At 53.9% G+C, this 17,148-nt stretch overlaps 1 protein-coding gene across 1 annotated transcript in view; it reads right to left on the bottom strand.

Moving 5' to 3' along the window:
* The window catches only part of LOC116422020 (kinase non-catalytic C-lobe domain-containing protein 1-like), a 37,628-nt gene extending 20,723 nt beyond the window's left edge, over nt 1-16,905 (bottom strand). The window contains exons 1-3 of the mRNA XM_031957077.1: nt 16,273-16,905; nt 8,673-8,871; nt 7,621-7,679 (exon numbers count right to left, since the gene is read on the bottom strand). Coding sequence (XP_031812937.1) covers nt 7,621-7,679; nt 8,673-8,871; nt 16,273-16,395 — 381 coding nt within the window. The 5' untranslated portion in view covers nt 16,396-16,905. The remainder of the gene's footprint in view (nt 1-7,620; nt 7,680-8,672; nt 8,872-16,272) is intronic.
* Between the last annotated feature and the right edge of the window lie 243 nt (nt 16,906-17,148).

Here is a 17,148-nt window from a genome sequence, read left to right as displayed (position 1 = left end):
CTTTGCCCACTCCTGTAGTAGCATCAAATTAAGACTCTGACAGAAAGCAGAGGTCTATGTATGCAGAAACAAGGAGCTGAGACAGCTGAGGGAGACCCTGGCAGACTGGGTCTGGGCTCTGGCACCCTTTGACTACTCGAGCACATACTATACTCCCGGGGAGGGTGTTAGAAGAGAGGCCCATAGCTTTGCCCTGATTTTAAAAGGGAATCTTTAAAAAAGAATTTTAAAAAGGCTCTTTCTTTAAAAAGGGCCTCTCTTTCAATTTGGGCTTTTGGCTTGGAGTGGTACCCAGTCTCTTTGACCAGTTCCAACATAAGGTGCTTCTGAATGGAAGATGGACGCCGTACAAATCCCATGGACCTTTGGAATGGGGAATAGCCCCAGGGGGCTAGGAGGGGCCAGCTAGAACTTAATAAGTGCCTACTCTAGGCCAGGCACTGAAGACTCAAAGTCCAAAACAAAATGGCCCCCGCCCTCAAGGACTTGCCGTTTTATTGGGTAAGAGATGTGTGTAGGTACAAGCATGCACAAGAGAAAAAACAGAATCACATCCATGGGTCATCCAAAGGGGCAGATTCAGCTTGGCCTTGTCTGGGAGCTGATATGAGCCAAATGCTTGAAGGAAGCAGGTGTTCTAGGAGGGAGACGTGAGGAGGGAGGCCATTTCAGGCCCAGGGATTCACTGCCTGGGCAAAGGCATTGTTGTGGCAGATGGCACGGCATGTACACTGTGTGAAGGGACCAGCTGGAGCCCAATTATGGGCTTTCCATGGCAAGCAGAGGATTTTATATTCACTCTTGTGGGTGATAGGGAGTCATAGGAGCTTCATGAGTGAGGGAGTAACATGGGCAGACCTTCTTTGACAACTGTGAGGAATGGGCTGAAGAAGAGAGTGAGGTGGCAGTGAAACGCCAGTCAGCCATTTGGGCCTCATGAAAGGTGGCTACAAGACTGGATAGTGAAATAGGCACTTGAGATGGGGGTGAGTGAACCGGTAAGTCCAAGGGTGCAGATGCAGGTACTGCAGGCAAAGCTGTTTAGTTTCCAGGGAAGGAAGAGCCCCCTCCCCAGCTTGTCTTCTAAACAGGGCAGAGTATGTTTTCAGGCCAGAGTGCCAGACTCTCCTTTTCTCCTTGGGATTTTGGCTTATACAAGTCAGAGGGTGAGTGGCACCCCAATCACGGAGTGAGCAGAAAGCAAATGTAGTGGGCCAACAGAAACACCCCAAATTTACCGCAGCAATACCGTGTGATGTTTGGTGTAGGTCTGAGAATAGCTCCTGGCACAAGGGAGGCGAGTAAATGCTGACATCGATTAGAGCCAATGGGGACAATGAGCAGCTTCTCTGGGTTCCCTCACCTTGATAAGGTTCTCCAAGACCTTGGCTTAGCAATGTCTCCACCTCTGAGACACGGCTTTCTTTCTAAAGGAACACACTGAAGGAAGCATCCTTCCCTTGAATCCTTGCTGTGCCTCTGCACAAGACGAACGGCTCGGACTGTCACAGTGGGACCAGGATCAAGCTTGCCCAGTGATGTTTCTACTGGCCTAGCCTGGCAGTCCACAGTGAGGAAGCTTTCCCTTGAGCTGGCATCCATACAGACCCACCTCCCTCTACAAGTAACAAGTGGGGGGGATGCTGTGAATGATGGGGGCAGGCATTTTGCTTGCAAAATGTTGCAAAGTGGGTGTGTACATGGCTGGCAAGGAGGAGGAGAAGCTGAGAGAAGCTTCAGAGCTGCTCTCCTGCCAGTTATTCATCCCAGCCCCCAAGGATCAAGGTTCGAACGCATGCCCAGACAGATGCAGAGTGCAGAGAGCATGGAGGACGTCCCTTAGGTGGACTTCCAGTGCTCTAGCTCAGAGGCATCATCTGGCATGTAAACACCTGCACAGCTGAGAAATCAAAGGGAATTTTATTAAAGGACTAAAGGGTAAAAAAAGAACTCAAGTAAAAAACTCTGAAAAAGGCACCTTTCAAAATGGGACATGTGCCCAAAGATCAAATGACATAATGTTTATAAAAAAGTCCTTATCACAATGTCTAGTACATAAGAGATACTAATAAATGCTTACTCCCTTCTCTCTCTTCCCTTTAAATGTGCTGTAGAGGAAACAACAGCATTTGGGGAATCTGAAGATGAGTTCAAATTTTGGCTACATTATTTAAAACTTCTCTTTCAATTTACCTAACCTTCAATGGCATTTACTCAATTTTCTCATCTGTAAAATGGGAGGGAAGCAGAGTGTTGGATTAGACAGGCTCCAGTTGTAGAGCTTAGACTCTATAGGGATTTTCACACAATCCAAATAGACGAGTTTGCCTTTACCATTCCAAACATTCCTTCCCTCAGCTCTGAGTTGCTCTTTGGGGCGCTTCCTCTACTAGCTCTGTCATGCTGCTCTCTATGGCACCTCCTCTCCTGCATTTCCAGTTCCTTTGGTGACATTGTTCTCCAAGGTGTTTTCTCCAAAGGCCCATCCTCCGCTCCCTGGGTTTAGTTACGGTGCTCCTTCTCCTGTACCTCTAGTAACAATGGTGAGGATGCTCTCCATGGTGCTGTTTCTCCCGCACCTCTAGTTACATTAGCAGGAGGCTGCTCTCCATGGTGCTGCTTCTCCGCACCTATAGTTACATTAGTGAGGGTGCTCTCCATGGTGCCTCCTCCAGAAGCTTCAGGATGCAGCTTGTTCTCATTTCCTTAAGGCTGCACTTCATGCTTGACGGGTGGGGGTGCCCTGTGGTGCCTCCTGCGGCAGTTTTGTGTGGCTTCCATGGGTAGCATCAGGTATGGGGTTACAGAACCTAAGATTTAGGCCTGGAAACCTCAGCAGTCATTTAGTCTGATCCTTTCTTGTTCCTGACCCCATTAAATCCCTTTACCTACCAATCTTCTGTCACCGTCCGGGATACATCAGTGATCTCATATTCAAGAAGAACTTGGTAAGGAGGAAGTTCTAGAAGCAGCAAGGAAGCTCCCTCCCACCTGTGGAATCACTGAGGAGCAGCAGAATGGAAAATTTTAAACATTTGCCATAATATGACAAAATCCTCCAAATTCCCAAGGTATCAGCAAGGCAGAACTATTAGGTAGCCTTGTACATATTTAAGTTAACCAGGCCACCTGTCCATTAAACATGAGTTCTCCTCCCACAGCGTCCTGGCTCTAAGGATGCCAGACATCACAGAACTCAATGTGCCAACTCAGCCTTAGGATGCATCTGTCTCGGGGCTGCTCATATTTTCTCCCTCTGAAGGACGTGTTTTGAGAAGTGCTGGTCCTGAGTTACTGTGATATTCTCCCTGGTGTCCCGAAAAGATGTTCGGAACCCCCAAAGACACTCTTGTGGGAAGGGAAGAGGATAAATATTTGTTTTTGAAACAGTCCACATGATGAGCCTAGCTGCTGCTGTGCCTTCATTAGCAAGCTTCCCGTGAACTCAGGGCACCACCAGAAAGGACCTTTTGTCTGGAGAATTTTCTGTATGTTTCCCTCTTCGCCTGTCTCCCCAGCAAAACAAAAATTAACTTTCCTAAAATCTATTCCAGAGCAGTAGAGCTGAAGGTGATCTTCGAGGGTGACCTTTATTTGAAAAATGAGGAACCCAAAGCCCAGAGGGCAAAAGCAAGCAAACCTGGCATTATGCAGAAGAAATTCTTTCAGGATATTTCCTTCCCATGCATCAAGAGGGACAGAGGTATCAGTGGAAAGAGAACAAGCATCTTGTCCACAGCAACTACCAGCGGTACTCCAAAAAGCAAGACGGCTATAAAACAGTCATCTGCAGAATGACTTACATGGATAACAAAAGTGACCTTGAGGCTAGACAACACCTTAGCTTCTCTGCCCTGCCATCACTTCCAAACAGGATGATTTTAGGGGTTACAGAAAAATAGGCACCTGCTCCCACCAATCTTGCCTCCAAATACTGATGTCAACAAGCAGCCCGATTCCCACCATCAGAAGGCTTCTCCATATGGTCTGGCTGCCTTCCATGTTGAGAGTGATACATAAGGAAAAGCAGGGTTGGAGAGAACTATGTGATGAAGCACTACAAAGCATGATCAGAGAAATCATTTAAAAAATAAAATTCTTCTGGAGGAATAAATGATCAAGAATATCAAAGGAGTTAAAGAACGAAGGAAGGAAGTCGGCTTAGCAATACCAGACTGCAAACTAAAGAACCATAACCGTCAAAACAAACATGTGCTGGGTTAGAAATAAAGAGGATAATCCATAGAATAGATTAGCTACACAACATGCAGATGTTGAAGAGCACAGTGGCCCGGAGAAATTCCCAAATTGTGGCTACTGCGGTAAGAACTCACTATTTAACAAACTGGAAAACTGGAAAGCAGTTTGGTAGAAACTGAGTGCAAACCAGTATCTTAGACTGTTAGCAAGTCAGGTTGCTACTGGGAACAGGATTTAGAACCAAATGGTGCCATCACAAGCAAATGAAAGCAACATGGAGGAAACTATCTGGCACATCTGTAGAAAGGAAAGAGTTCATTACTAAACAAGAGGGAGATTCATAGAAGACAAAATGACCATTTTTGATTATATAAAATTAAATTTTTTGAAAAAGACCAATGAAGTTAAACTTTGAAGCAGAAAACTGGGGGAAATATTTGTAGCAAGTTTCTCTGATAAATGTTTTATTTCTAACATACAAAAGTAACTGAGTCAAATTTATAAGAATTAGAGCCATTCACCACTTATTTATTTGTAGCAAGTTTCCCTGATAAATATTTATTTCTACTATCTATAAGTAACTGAGTCAAATGCATAAAAGCCATTCATCAACTGATAAGCGGTTACAAGATATAATAGACAATTTTCGGAGGAAGAAATCCAAGCTAAAATGAGCCATATTTAAAAATGCTCTAGATCACTAATACTTAAGAGAAATACAAATTAAAACTCTGAGATATCACTTTGTACCTGTCACATTGACTCAGAAAGAAAAATGACCAATGCTGGAGATGGTGTGGGAAAATAATGTACTGTTGGTGGAGCTGTGAACTGGTCCAACCATTCTGGAAAGAAATTCGGAACTAAATCCCACCTTCCTTCAAAAAATTACTAAATTTTGTTTCCCCTCTAACCCAGTGATGCCGTATCTAGGTCTGAATCCCAAAGAGATCAAAGAAAGTGGAAAAGAACCCAAATGTACAAAAATATCAACAGAAGCTCTTTTGGGGGCAGCAAAGAATTCGGATTCGAGGGGACATCAATCGATTAGAAATGGCTGAACAAATTGTGGTAGATGAAGGTGATGTAATGTCCATGTACTCTAAGAATTAATGAAGAGGATAGTTTGAGAGAAACATGGGAAAACTTTTTTCTGATGCAAATTGAAGGGAGGAGAAGCAGGAGAATAATTTATACAAGAGCAAGAATACTGTAAAGACTCAGGAATTTTGATCAGCTCCATGAGCAGCCACAATTCCAAAGTATTAACGATGAAACATGGGCAGCTGCCCACCTCCAGATGGAGAGCTGATGACTAGAATGCAGACTGAGGAATCATTTCTTTATTGCTCTCTCAACATGGCTAATACAGGATTTGTTTTGCATGATCATATACTTGCAATGCTTTTGTTTTTCTTGCTTTCTCAATGGGTGATAGAAAGGGAAATGAAAATTAAGGTGAATTTATAAAAGAAAGAAAAGAAAAATACAAACTTCTAGGAAATGATGACATAAAATTTCATAATGCTTAAATGAATCTCTGTCTCCATACTATATTTATGCCAAAAGAGCATATGGAGAAATCTTTTTATTTCGATAACGTAAATATATCCATTGCAGAAATAACCAGGGATTTATTTCAGCAACAGCTGCCGACGATAATATCACCAAATGAAGGAATGTATTCTTCAAATGAAAATATTAAAGTTATTTTTGTTTAGTCCAGGGGGAAATGTCACCCTGTCTGTAACATTCCCACTCCTACCCCAGCCATAACCAGCCCCCCCTCCCATTCTTTTTTGTTGTGTTGAGAGCTTGCTGAGAATCATGATCTTTTTTGGCCTACAGATTCCCAATTGTCTGTAAGGAATAAGTTTGAACTTGGTAGCAGTAGTAAATTCAGGAAAACCCTCCACAAGAGGCAGTGAGGTGATACCCTCACTGTTTATGAGAAGGCTTTCGCTAACAAGAAGCAGCAATGGTTGCTTTGAGGTCAGTCAGTCAACAAGCATTTTGAAGCACCTGCTGTGTCCTATGAACCATGCTAAATGCTAGGATACAAAGAGAGGATATTCAGAAATCAGACTTCCCAAGGTTGACCATGAATGTACCTTTCTAAGGCTCCCATCATCTCAGCAGCCAATCCAGACATGAATCTTTGCCCCTTTAAAAACAGGGCCTTAGGGCTAGCTTGATATCCAGAAGGTGAGGGTCCTCCCAGATCCCTGAACTTGGTGTCCCTTTCTGTACTTCTCATACCCTCCCACATTCTCCAATCTGTTGACAAGCTTTATTTCTGCCTTCTTGTCCCCCTATACATGATACCCGCCACGTATATATAAATGATTTTTCCAAAGTGTGGACTTGACTAGGTCACCCCTGCTCAATAAACCTCAATGTCTCCCTATCACCACTTGTGGGCTCCCGGCAGGACACCCCACACAGCAGCCTGTTCCTTGACTCCTGGGGGAGTCTGCTGCTTCCCTCTGGGGCCATTTGCCTTCCCCCTCCTCCAGCCCTACCTCCCTCACCCTAGCATCCTCCAACACAGGGCAGGGCCCCCCACTGCCTCTCCAGCACTGCCTCCTCCTTTGTTTCCACCACTGAAGCTCTCCTCCATTTTTCAGGCATATTTTGTCCTCCCTGATAATCTAGAGAGGGAGGATCAGCATCCTGAACAGGTCTCATCCACTTGGCTCGACATTCTACACAAGTTTCTCCCCAGCCAGCCAACTTCTCTCGTGGCCTCCCTCAGTCTCCACAGTCGCTAAAATCCTGCCAGCACGAACCATCTTATGGCCTGACAGCCACGGATCAGCGGAAATGAGCATTGTCAGTCACCATGGCCGCTTCTGCCATTTTCTCACTCTGAAGCTGGGGGTTATCAGCTTATTAGCTAAGTTTATTTCTATTAATTTATTAATAATGTATTTATGTTAGTTAAGTTTATAAAAGGATCAGGTTCTCAGTTAAGCTCAGATACCCCTTTTCCCTTCCTGCCCAAATAAAATGTTTTTGAGGAAACCCCATGATGTCTCTGGATCCCAGGAGTCCAAACACTTTCACAACTTTCATAAAAGCCGGCCAGCCTCTGAAGCTGGCTGCAGATTCACTCCCACCAACAGAGTAACGGAGAGAACAAAGGAAGAAAAGAAACGAGCACTTATTAAGCACCTACCATGTTCCCTCAAGGAGCTCAAACCCTCAAGGGGGTCAACAGGCAAGCAATCACGGACAAATGAGCCACAGAAAGGATAGATTGGAGAGGCTGAATAGAGGGCAGAAACGGGGTGGGGAGGGCTTTACTTTGATTAACTAAATCAAGGGCTTGACAAAAAATCACAGCAGAGAAAGGCAGCATTTGGTGAAAGCCCCAGAAGAGAAAGCCAGTATTGGGTGAAAGCCCCAGCCTTTACTTACCTCAAAAGTATTCCCTGTTATGTCAAACTCTGGAGGAACGAAGGCACCTTCAGGATCATCTTGGGGAAGGAAGGGAGACAGAAATAAATGGCCTCTGCTCTTGAGCGAGCCCCAACCACACTGCCAACTCCCACCCGAGCGATGAGTGGTAGTGCGGCCCGAGTGTGTTTTGTGGCTCCAGGACAAATGGAGCTTCTCTTGAAGATTCAGGAGGCCCCAAGTTGCATGTAGAGAGCCGCATCTAGAAGGGCTGATTCATCCCAGTGGGCAGAGCCCAAAGGGATCCCTTTCTTCTGCGGTTCCTAAGGCCTCCAGCTCCCGGAAGTAGCCTCCACAGAAGCTGCTGTCTGACCACCTTTAGCTTGCTCCCACCCAGAACTCCTGCCCCAGTTGCGTCCCCCCAGGCAGTTAATGTCGTTTCCCTCTGGCCCCCGAATGCTGAAAGCTTGTCTCCCTGGAGGCGAGGAGAAACTGCTCCTGGGTTGGCCCAGCAGTAGATGTCCCTTGGACATGGAGGCTGCTGGGAGCAGAGCTTCCACTCTACGTGGAAAACTTGCTGGCACTCACTGAGCTACGAGAATCAGTGGGCAGACATGGGAAGCACTGGGCGGGCTGGGGAAGAGGACCCTGCTCCACCCTGCTTGGGTTTGGGGTGTGGACCCCAGCCCCGGCAGAACGTGTGCGGCTACAGCGAAAGAAGGGCAGTAGCTGCTCCCCAAATGGTCAAGGGCGGACCAGTCCCCTGCCCCAGCCTAGCGCAAGGCAAGCTCAGAGCTACGTTCCCCCAACAAAACAGTTGTCACGAGTCCAGCAGAATGGGTCTGCTCTCTTGGAAACATCTGCTGGGACAAAATTATTGTGACTTATCTAGAGCTAGTTTCAAACTGACTGGGTTTTGATTTTAATTACATTCATTAAGAAATGATGCTCTCCTATAGATCTGCAAACACAGCCCCGACCCCTAGTGTGGCTAAGCCCTGGCCCCTCCCGGGTCCCCGGGGCAGAGGGCGCAGGGTCAGCCGGGCCGGGGTTCAGGAGGTTCTGGCACTCACCACTGAGCTGTTCCATGAAGCACACGTTGCCATTGGTGTTAAAGGCCAGCGTGTCCGGGGTGATGCACAGTGTCTGGAAGATGGCAGAGTGGGCGATGCTCCTCAGGGAACGGCTGCACTCCAAGCACACGGCCCAGATGTCCTGCTCCGTGAGGCAGCTGTCCCGCAGGGACAGGATGTCGGCGAGCGACACATTCTCCTGCCAAGACAGGGATTCAAAACTCACTCGGCCACACGGGACGCGGAAACACATCGGGGCCCAGGTGGACCGGGGCGACCGGCCCCCGAGACCGATGTCCAGTAAGTTCGACCTTGGAAAGCCAAGATTCCGCACCTCCCTCAGAACTTGCCTCCTTGGAAAAACCTAGGGCTTGCCACCAAAAAAGTATCCCGGATTTTTGTCCTTGCATTTCTCATATCCTTGGATTTTATGAAATTAATAATGAATACAGTGAGATTTTCATTAAAAATCTTGAGAATGGAGCTTAGATCATTATTCTGAAACACAGCATAAGCCGGCTGCTTACCCTGACCAGCAGGGCAAGCCTGAGCGGAAAGTACCCCCTCATTCTCTCCTGGGGCCACACAGCGACCAGGAGCCTCAGTGGGTGGGTCACAGACTGGTCAGAAACCCCCCCCATCCCCCCTGCTGCCATAGAATGGGACCGGTACCACAGCAGGATAATGTCCTTATACTCATTGTAGCTTATACTCCTACCGAAGGAGGGGGACAGTCCTGCCAGGGGGAAAGAAAGTGCTTTTCACAGACCTGGTTGGAGATCTATGACCATCAACCAAGTGGCTGCCTTGTTCTGGGCGGTGTCAGGTCACTGGCCTGGGGACCAGTACTGGGAGGGGGAGGCTGAGGAGTCCCATCACCAAGGGATCCTGAAGAGGGAGGGAAAGGAGAAGAGGGAGGGAAAGGAGAAGAGGGAGGGAAAGGAGATGGGGGGGAAGGAAAAGGAGACGGGGGAGGGAGACCTCCAAACCATAGGCCAGGGAGCTTGCTGAAAGACTTCTGGAGTATCTTATTAAAAGGCTGGTCAGTGAACCTAAAAGGCAGCAGGGATCACACAGAGCCAGCAGGCCCTCGCTGGGCAGAAAGCTGGGCCGGATGCACCTGGGCTCCCTTACTGAGAGGACAACCAGACTGCAGGGCCCTGGCAATGGGGTAGGCAGCTCCCCGAGATTTCTGGGAAGTTCCTCAAGCCCGTCTTATGGCAATGATGGAGTTTATGAGAAAACAATTAGGGGGCTCCTGGAAGGGTTCAATGGCCCAGACCAAAGAAGGAAGGAAGGAAGGAGGCCTTCAGTGAAGTGTCTCAGGACCCTGGCCCTCTGGACTCTATTGATGACTTGGATCAAAGCAGCACAGGATCATGAGAAAATGGCGTGCGTGGGAAGCATGAATGCCATCTAGCTCAACTCCCCTGTTTTCTACATGAGGAAACTGAGGCAAAGAGAAATGAAATGGCTTATCCAGGTTAAACAGCTTGCATGGTCGGGTTGGGGCTGCAGTCCGGGTCTTCCCCACTCCAAAGCGACTACCTTCTCCACCGGGGGAAGCTACCCTTCAAAGCATCAATTGGGTCGCTATCAACTCCGCGGATAACAAGGTCGGGATCCAACACCAGGCTCCAAGGGTCCAAGCACCGGGTGGGACTTAGCAGTTTGAATGGGGTTGGCTCAGTTGGGGGGGCTCCCACAAAGCCTGAACCAATGGAGGTTCAGGCGATCCTTAGACAGCCCCGGCCGGTTCTGGCCTTGGGCCTTTCAGCTAGGTTGTCCTTCATTTTCAGAGGATCAATAGCCACAAGTGATGTCGCCACTCAAATGTGAGTTGGGTCTCAGTGGGGCAGAGCTGAATGAAGCCACGGGCTTCTCTCTTTCCTCCTGAGTCACTGAAGTCCAGGGGCAAGGCCTGAGTCCAGATGACTGGTGAGGGCCCAGAATGCGCCGGGTGGCCCTGGCGCCTGCACAAGTACTTCCACAGCTTCAGCTCCTCTCATAGTTGTAGGAACAAAGCGTCCTCCTCTGCCCACTGCACATTCATGGCAGAATCTCCCAGACACAAACAGGGTGAAGGGAAGAGGAATCACCAGCCGCAAGGGGGATCCCGGAAGGCTTCCTGGAAGAGTGGGTGGTGGAACTAAATCTTGGTGGAAAGGAGAGATCCAAGATGTGGAGGGGAGTGCGAAGGGAGCACATCCCAAGCGTGGAGGCTAAACATGGGAGGAAGAGGCAGGAGGTCTCAGTGGTAGAACCAAAGAGTACGGAGGGGGGAGCAATGTCTGAGAAATCCCAATTGCAGCCTGGGAAGGGCTTTAATGTGAATAGAAGAGTCCACATTGGATCCAAAAGGCAATAGGGACCCAATGGAATTAACAAAGAGGAGAGTGATACCGGCGAAGGTGTGCTATCAAAATGGCATCCGGAGGGCGGCGTGAAGAACGGACTGAGGGGGGAAGCCATGGGATGTGTCAGCAACTAAACACTAAGACTGTTCTCTCTGGTCCAGACCCGGCTGCCAGAAAGAGTTTTAGCTAATTGGACATTCTGATAGCCAAGCGTTTCGACTCTAGAGGAGGAGATGGTCAAACTGGCGCCGTTCCCTGCGGCCCTCCTGCGCCGCTTTAACTCAGAGATGACATTTAGAAGAACCTGAACAAGAAAAAGATCAGGTGCCTTAAAATACAGCCCCAAACAGTGGCCAGGAGGACCTTCCAGGACCATCCCGTAGGCTCAAGGGCTTAATAATCCAAAGAGCTTTAATCCTTTTTAAAGAAGAAACTTGGGGGCCCTTGTTGCCCCAACAATTTTTTTTCAAAATTTGACAAAGAAATGGCTCTCTGAGGTGTCCTTTGGGGGGTGGGGCAAGAGCTCCAACCACTTTGGCCGTGGGGGAGGCAATGACCTAAACAAGAGAACTCAGAGTCTTTGGCTCTTAGGTTTGGTCACAACTCTTAATGGGCAACGAGGTGGGTGGAGTGCGGGGCCTGGAATCAAGAACGTCATCTTCCTGAATTCAAAGGCAACCTCAGGCCTGTGACCTTGGCCAGGTCACTGCAACCTGTTTTTCTCAATTTCCTCAGCTGTCCAAGGAGCAGGAGAAGGAACTGGCAAAGCACGCCAAGGTGGGCCAAGAAAAGCCCGAATGGAGTCGAGAAGGACAGGATACAACCAGGCACCCAGAAGCCTCTTCTTTAACAAAGGCCTTTGGGCCACAATCCATCTACCGACAGCAAGTCGGGACAGCGTGCGAGATCGGGGAAGGGTTATCTCTCATCTCCGCTGTTTTACCCAAGATCCTGTCCATCACCTTCCTCAGAAAGAACTGAGCTCAGAAAGGGAAGGGGATGTGCTGGGCTCCTTGAGGGAGGGCACGCCCACCTGGTGGGATCTGTTCAGGCTTTATTATGGACGCCATTACCGGTCCAAGATTGGTCTGTCACTCATTCCCCTTAGAAAGAGCATCGCAATTAAGAGAGATCCCATCAGTCAAAGACAAACAAGCAAACGAGATGAAGGCCGGCCCCTGTCCTCCAGAGGAGGACATTTAGATGGGAGACGGCAACGAGTGTTTAGGGGGAGGGGTGATGGGTGTTTAGGGGAAGGCAGGGGAGTGTTTAGGGGGAGGGCGATGGGTGTTTAGGGGAGGTGACGCATGTTTAGGGGGAGGGCGACGCGTGTTTAGGGGGAGGGTGACGTGTGTTTAGGGGAGGGTGACGTGTGTTTAGGGGGAGGGCGATGCGTGTTTAGGGGGAGGGCGATGCGTGTTTAGGGGGAGGTGATGTGTGTTTAGGGGGAGGGCGATGTGTTTAGGGGAGGGCGATGCGTGTTTAGGGGGAGGGCAACATGTATTTAGGGGAGGGTGATGCGTGTTTAGGGGGAGGGCCACAAGCCCCACCTGGGGCACGCCGGGATGGGCAGGGCTGCTGAACGGCCAGCTCACTGAGTCTGGAAGGCAAGGCTCCCGGAGCCAGTGGAGCCTGGGGCCAGACATCTAGAACTGGGAACATCTGTGGGAGGGGGGCGATTAAATCCACCAGGATCCAAAGGGAGAAGAACAGGGCCCGGGACGGAACCACTAATGGTTAGAGTCGGAGTCGGTAAAGGAGCCGTCAGCGTGGTAAGGGGGGTCAGGAGAGAAGGAGAAGCGGCGGGGGGAGCGGCAGGCCGCGGGGAGGTGGGATGTTAACCCTGAGCAGCCGGGCGGCTGCTGTGACTCCGGACCCCCATGGGTGACGGCCAGCCCGAGGGGTGAGCGGGCGCTGCAGGAGAGCATGCTGAGGATGTGAGGGACCGTCCACAGCCACTGAGGGCAGGACCCAGGAGGAGCCGCAGACTGGACTCGGGTCCGGCCCTGAGCTCTGGGGAAGGAAGGGGGGTGTCCTGGAGGCCACCGGACCAGCTGCCAGACCCCCGGCTGCAGGATCAACGGGCTGGAGGGAGGGCATCTGCGCCATCCGAGGGAGCCCCTGCAGTGTGGGAAGTACCCTTGCCTCCCTCTGTACCCTAGAGTCGGGCACAGGGCCTGGTGCCTTGACAGTGAATGATGGGTTAGGGGAGGCAGAAAGGCTTTAAAAGCCAAACAGGATTCTGAATGTGGCCCTAGAGTTAGTTGGGGGGGGCACCTCGGTCAGACCCTCATGGAGGAAGCTTTCTCACAGCTGAGCGGGGGCGGCAGGGGGGGCAGCCTCCTCCCCCACCCTTCCCCGGCAGTGAGTGGGGAGGGTCTGCGCCAGGGCCGTGGGAGAGGAGCGCGCCCGGGGCCGGGACACGAGGGGAGAAAGGCTCTCTGTGACTGCCCAGGGTGCCCCCCCCCCCAGGCTCCCTCCCAGCAGGGCATCCTCCGTCACCACGCTGTTACTGAATTAATCCCTAACAAGACCCGGTCAGAGCCGGACGTCAGGAAGAGAGGATGGGGCCCGGGCCCCCTCCCCCTCCTCTCTTCCCAGAGGTCGGGGCCCAGAGAAGGGCTTGCCAAGTCACAACACACCCCCCCCTGCCTTGGATAGGCGCCCCCCTTCCTCCCGGATAGGAGGACGAAGCCCCTGACCAGAGGCAGCCGCCAGAGTCAGAGACGGAGAGCAGCTCTCACTTGGAGCCCAGCCCAGGGGTCCAGCTGGAGCTTTTTCTCCTTTTCACCATGAGCAGCGTCTGGGACAGGGTCCGATTTGGGTGTTGGTCTGTCAAAAGGGGCTCCAGCCTTTCTTCCTTTATCTTTGACCTGGGGGGGGGGGCTGGAAACTCAGCAAGTCACAGAGTCGGCCGTGGGAGGGATGGAGACGCCCAGCCTGGCAAGCTCCCTTCTTACTCCAAAGAGAGCAGCTCTGGGGGCGGGGCTTCCGAGTCCTAGGCAAGTGGCTGGGAGCTGGGGGTACCTGGGGAGCCCCCAGACTAAGCAGCTCCTCTGGCTGCCCTCGAGGTGGTGTCCGGCTCCTCCCACACTCACTTCTCTGCCTTTAACGGTGCTTTGTTGTCTAGGCCACGGCAGGCCGGACTCCTGGAGCAGGTCAGGAAGCCCAGTGACTCGTGGGGGGTGCCTGGGCCCGGCTTCATGGGCGAGAACGGCCTGTGGGCTCGAGACCCCCGTGGGGAAGCAACACTTTTCTCTATTCCCCCCCCCCTCGTTCTGGGGGAGATCCCACAGCCAGCGCTGCACAGTCCTCGGCGGGAGGGGGTCTGGGGCGAAGGGCTGCCTGGGGCTCCCTCGGGAACAAGGGCCCATGGAGACATTTCTCAGCCCCTCCACGTGCAGGAGACTCCACCTGAATTAACCCGAGGCTGGGCCAAGGAGCCTCTGGGGTCTGGTCCCCGGCCTGAGCAGCCAGGCCTTATGTAAGCTTGTTGCTGAGTGCCAGCCTCCTCCCAAGTCAACGGGCCTTCCCTGAAACACTGCGCCCCATTTGCCAACCATGTCAAGGAAGGAGGCCGGTGACACTCTCCAAGGCTCGGGGTCCTGGGGCAGCTTTATTAGCTCTGCCAAGAGACTGGGGCAGGGGCATGCGGTCCTCCTGGACCCCGGGAGCAGGGAGGTGCCCCAGGGACCGTCTGATCCACTTTCCCTCTGAAGCTCATGTGAAAGCAGCTTCAGACTCCTCCAGACAAGGAAGCTGGCTCTCAGGCTTCCAGCAGACAAGTCTTGGGAAAAGCAGAGACTGGGGAGGTTGGCAAGGGGGCCCTCAATGGTCCAGTCTTGGCTCCCAGGGGCCTCAATGGTCCAGCCCTGGCTCCCAGGGACCCTCAACAGTCCAGCCCTGGCTCCCAGGAGCATCAACGGTCCAGCCCTGGCTCCTAGGGACCCTCAACAGTCCAGCCCTGGCTCCCAGGACCCTCAACGGTCCAGCCCTGGCTCCCAGGACCCTCAACGGTCCAGCCCTGGCTCCCAGGCTGAGCCTGCTCTGAGGGGATGCCTGCCCAGCAAAGCCAAGCCCCACTGTGCTCGGCCACAGCCCTGGGCCGGGGTCTGGGGAGCCTGGTCCTTAAATGAGAAGATTTGGGTAAAGGCTGGCCCGGTGCCCAGGGCTCAAGGAAGCTGCAGAGAGGGGTCCCCCCCCACCCCCGGGTGAGAGGATGCCGTGTCTGGGCCCAGGAACCAGTTTTCCCCAAGGTTTCAAGGGCAGGAGCTTGGGTTCAAGTCCCACAGGCTGGGGCCAGGGTCCCCAAGGGAATTCCTCTGTTTTGCTCAGGCTGGGCCTGGGGGAGGGGAGTCAGAAGCCAGGAGTTCCTAGTCCTGGCCCGCTCAGCAGCCTGGGGGGGGGGGGCACAGCGGCAGCCGCGATTGCTGGGGTTCCGCCCCAGGTGCCTGAGCAAGGGCTGGGACAGCTTTGGGGTGAGGCAGGGGCTGGGCCAGCAGGAGGCAGCTCCGGGGCTCAGACCCTTATGGGGGGGGCTGGGCCACCAGGGAGTAGCTCCGGGGCTCCTGACACTTAAGGGGGGGCTGGGCCAGCAGGAGGCAGTTCCGGGGCTCCCAACCCTTATGGGGGGGCTGGGACAGCAGGGCTCCCGACCCTTAAGGGGGGGCTGGGCCAGCCGGAGGCAGCGCGGGGGCTCCTGACACTTAAGGGGGGGCTGGGCCAGCAGGAGGCAGTTCCGGGGCTCCCAACCCTTATGGGGGGGCTGGGACAGCAGGGCTCCAGACCCTTAAGGGGGGGCTGGGCCAGTGGGGCACCAGACCCTTATGGGGAGGCTGGGCCAGCCGGAGGCAGCTTCGGGGCTCAGACCCTTGGGGGGGGTTGGGGGACCCAACCTGCTCCACAGAATTTGCCAGAAGCCGAGCCCTCCCCGGGGTGAGAGGCTGCGGGAAGGATTCCTGGGGGGAGGGTTAACCCGAACCCCGGCCCTCGGTAGCTGTGACTGGCCGGAGGCTCCGGGGGGGGGGCGGAGGGGGCGGCCCCCTGCCCTTCCCAGCCCTCCGTCTTCAGGCTCCCTGCAGCCCGGCAACGGGGCCGGGCCGGGACCTTTGGGGAGGACAGAGGGCCAAGTGCAGCCCGGGCCGGCCGGGGGCGCCGGGAGCCTCGGACCGGGCAGGCGGAGCTCGGGGTCCGTCCCGGGCCCCCCCCGCGGCGCGCAGCCCCCCGCCCGCCCGGGGCCTCACCTCGTCCTCCAGCAGGGCGGGCAGCGGCTCGAAGTCGTAGAAGTCCAGCTCCTCCTCCTCCTCCTCGTCCCCCGGACCCCCGTAGAGCTGCTGCTGCAGCGGCTGGGCCAGCTCGGCGTCCATGGCGGCGCTGGGACGGCCGGGGGCTCCGGGCCCGGGGCCGCCTTGCAGCAGGGGCGGGGGGCTCGGCGGCCGCCCGAGGACGGGGCTCCTGGTGGCGGGGACCGAGACCGCGCCGGGGCTGGCGGCGGGGTGCGTGAGGCCGGCCGCGGGGCTCGCTCGGCGCCCGGCCGATCCCAGACCGTCCGCGGTCAGTCCGGGCTCGGGCTGCCTCAGGCCCGGCTCGCCTGCGGGGCTCGGACTACGGACGCTGCGCCACCATGGCAACGCGCGCTCGCACTGGCGGGAGCGCGCGGGGGGCGGGGCGGGGGCTCTGCCCCCCCTTCCCTGCGGGGCTGTCCGCTCTGGCCCCGCCCCCGCCCGGCTCCTGCCGCAGTGACCACCCCTCCCCCGCCCCCGCTGTCCTTGGGGAGGGGTGGTTTGGCGCGGGCGGGAGGGTTGGGGAGGTGTTGGGGGGAGGGAGGAGAGGATGGACCCTCCGCAGTGGCGAGGCTGGGGGGCTCCGGCCAGGCCCGCTGCAGCGCCCACCCCAACGGCCCCGGGGCCTGGGAGGCCGACTTGGGGCTCCCCTGAAGTACCGGGCCCCGAAGCCGAGTGAGGGCCCCTCTCCCCCCTCCCCCTTTCCCCTTCTCCTCTAGCCGTGGAACCGGAGGCCTGACTCCAGGGCCTGAGCGCTGCCCCGCCGGGGTGCCTCGTGGCGGGGGAGGGGGCACGCCCGAGCCGAGGGGAATTGGGGGGAAGCAGATCTCGCTGTCT

The sequence above is a fragment of the Sarcophilus harrisii genome, chromosome 2 (genome assembly GCF_902635505.1).
Source record: "Sarcophilus harrisii chromosome 2, mSarHar1.11, whole genome shotgun sequence".
NCBI lineage: Eukaryota > Metazoa > Chordata > Mammalia > Dasyuromorphia > Dasyuridae > Sarcophilus > Sarcophilus harrisii.
Note: the sequence above shows the minus strand (reverse complement) of the source record. Positions and strands in the feature narration are given on the sequence as shown.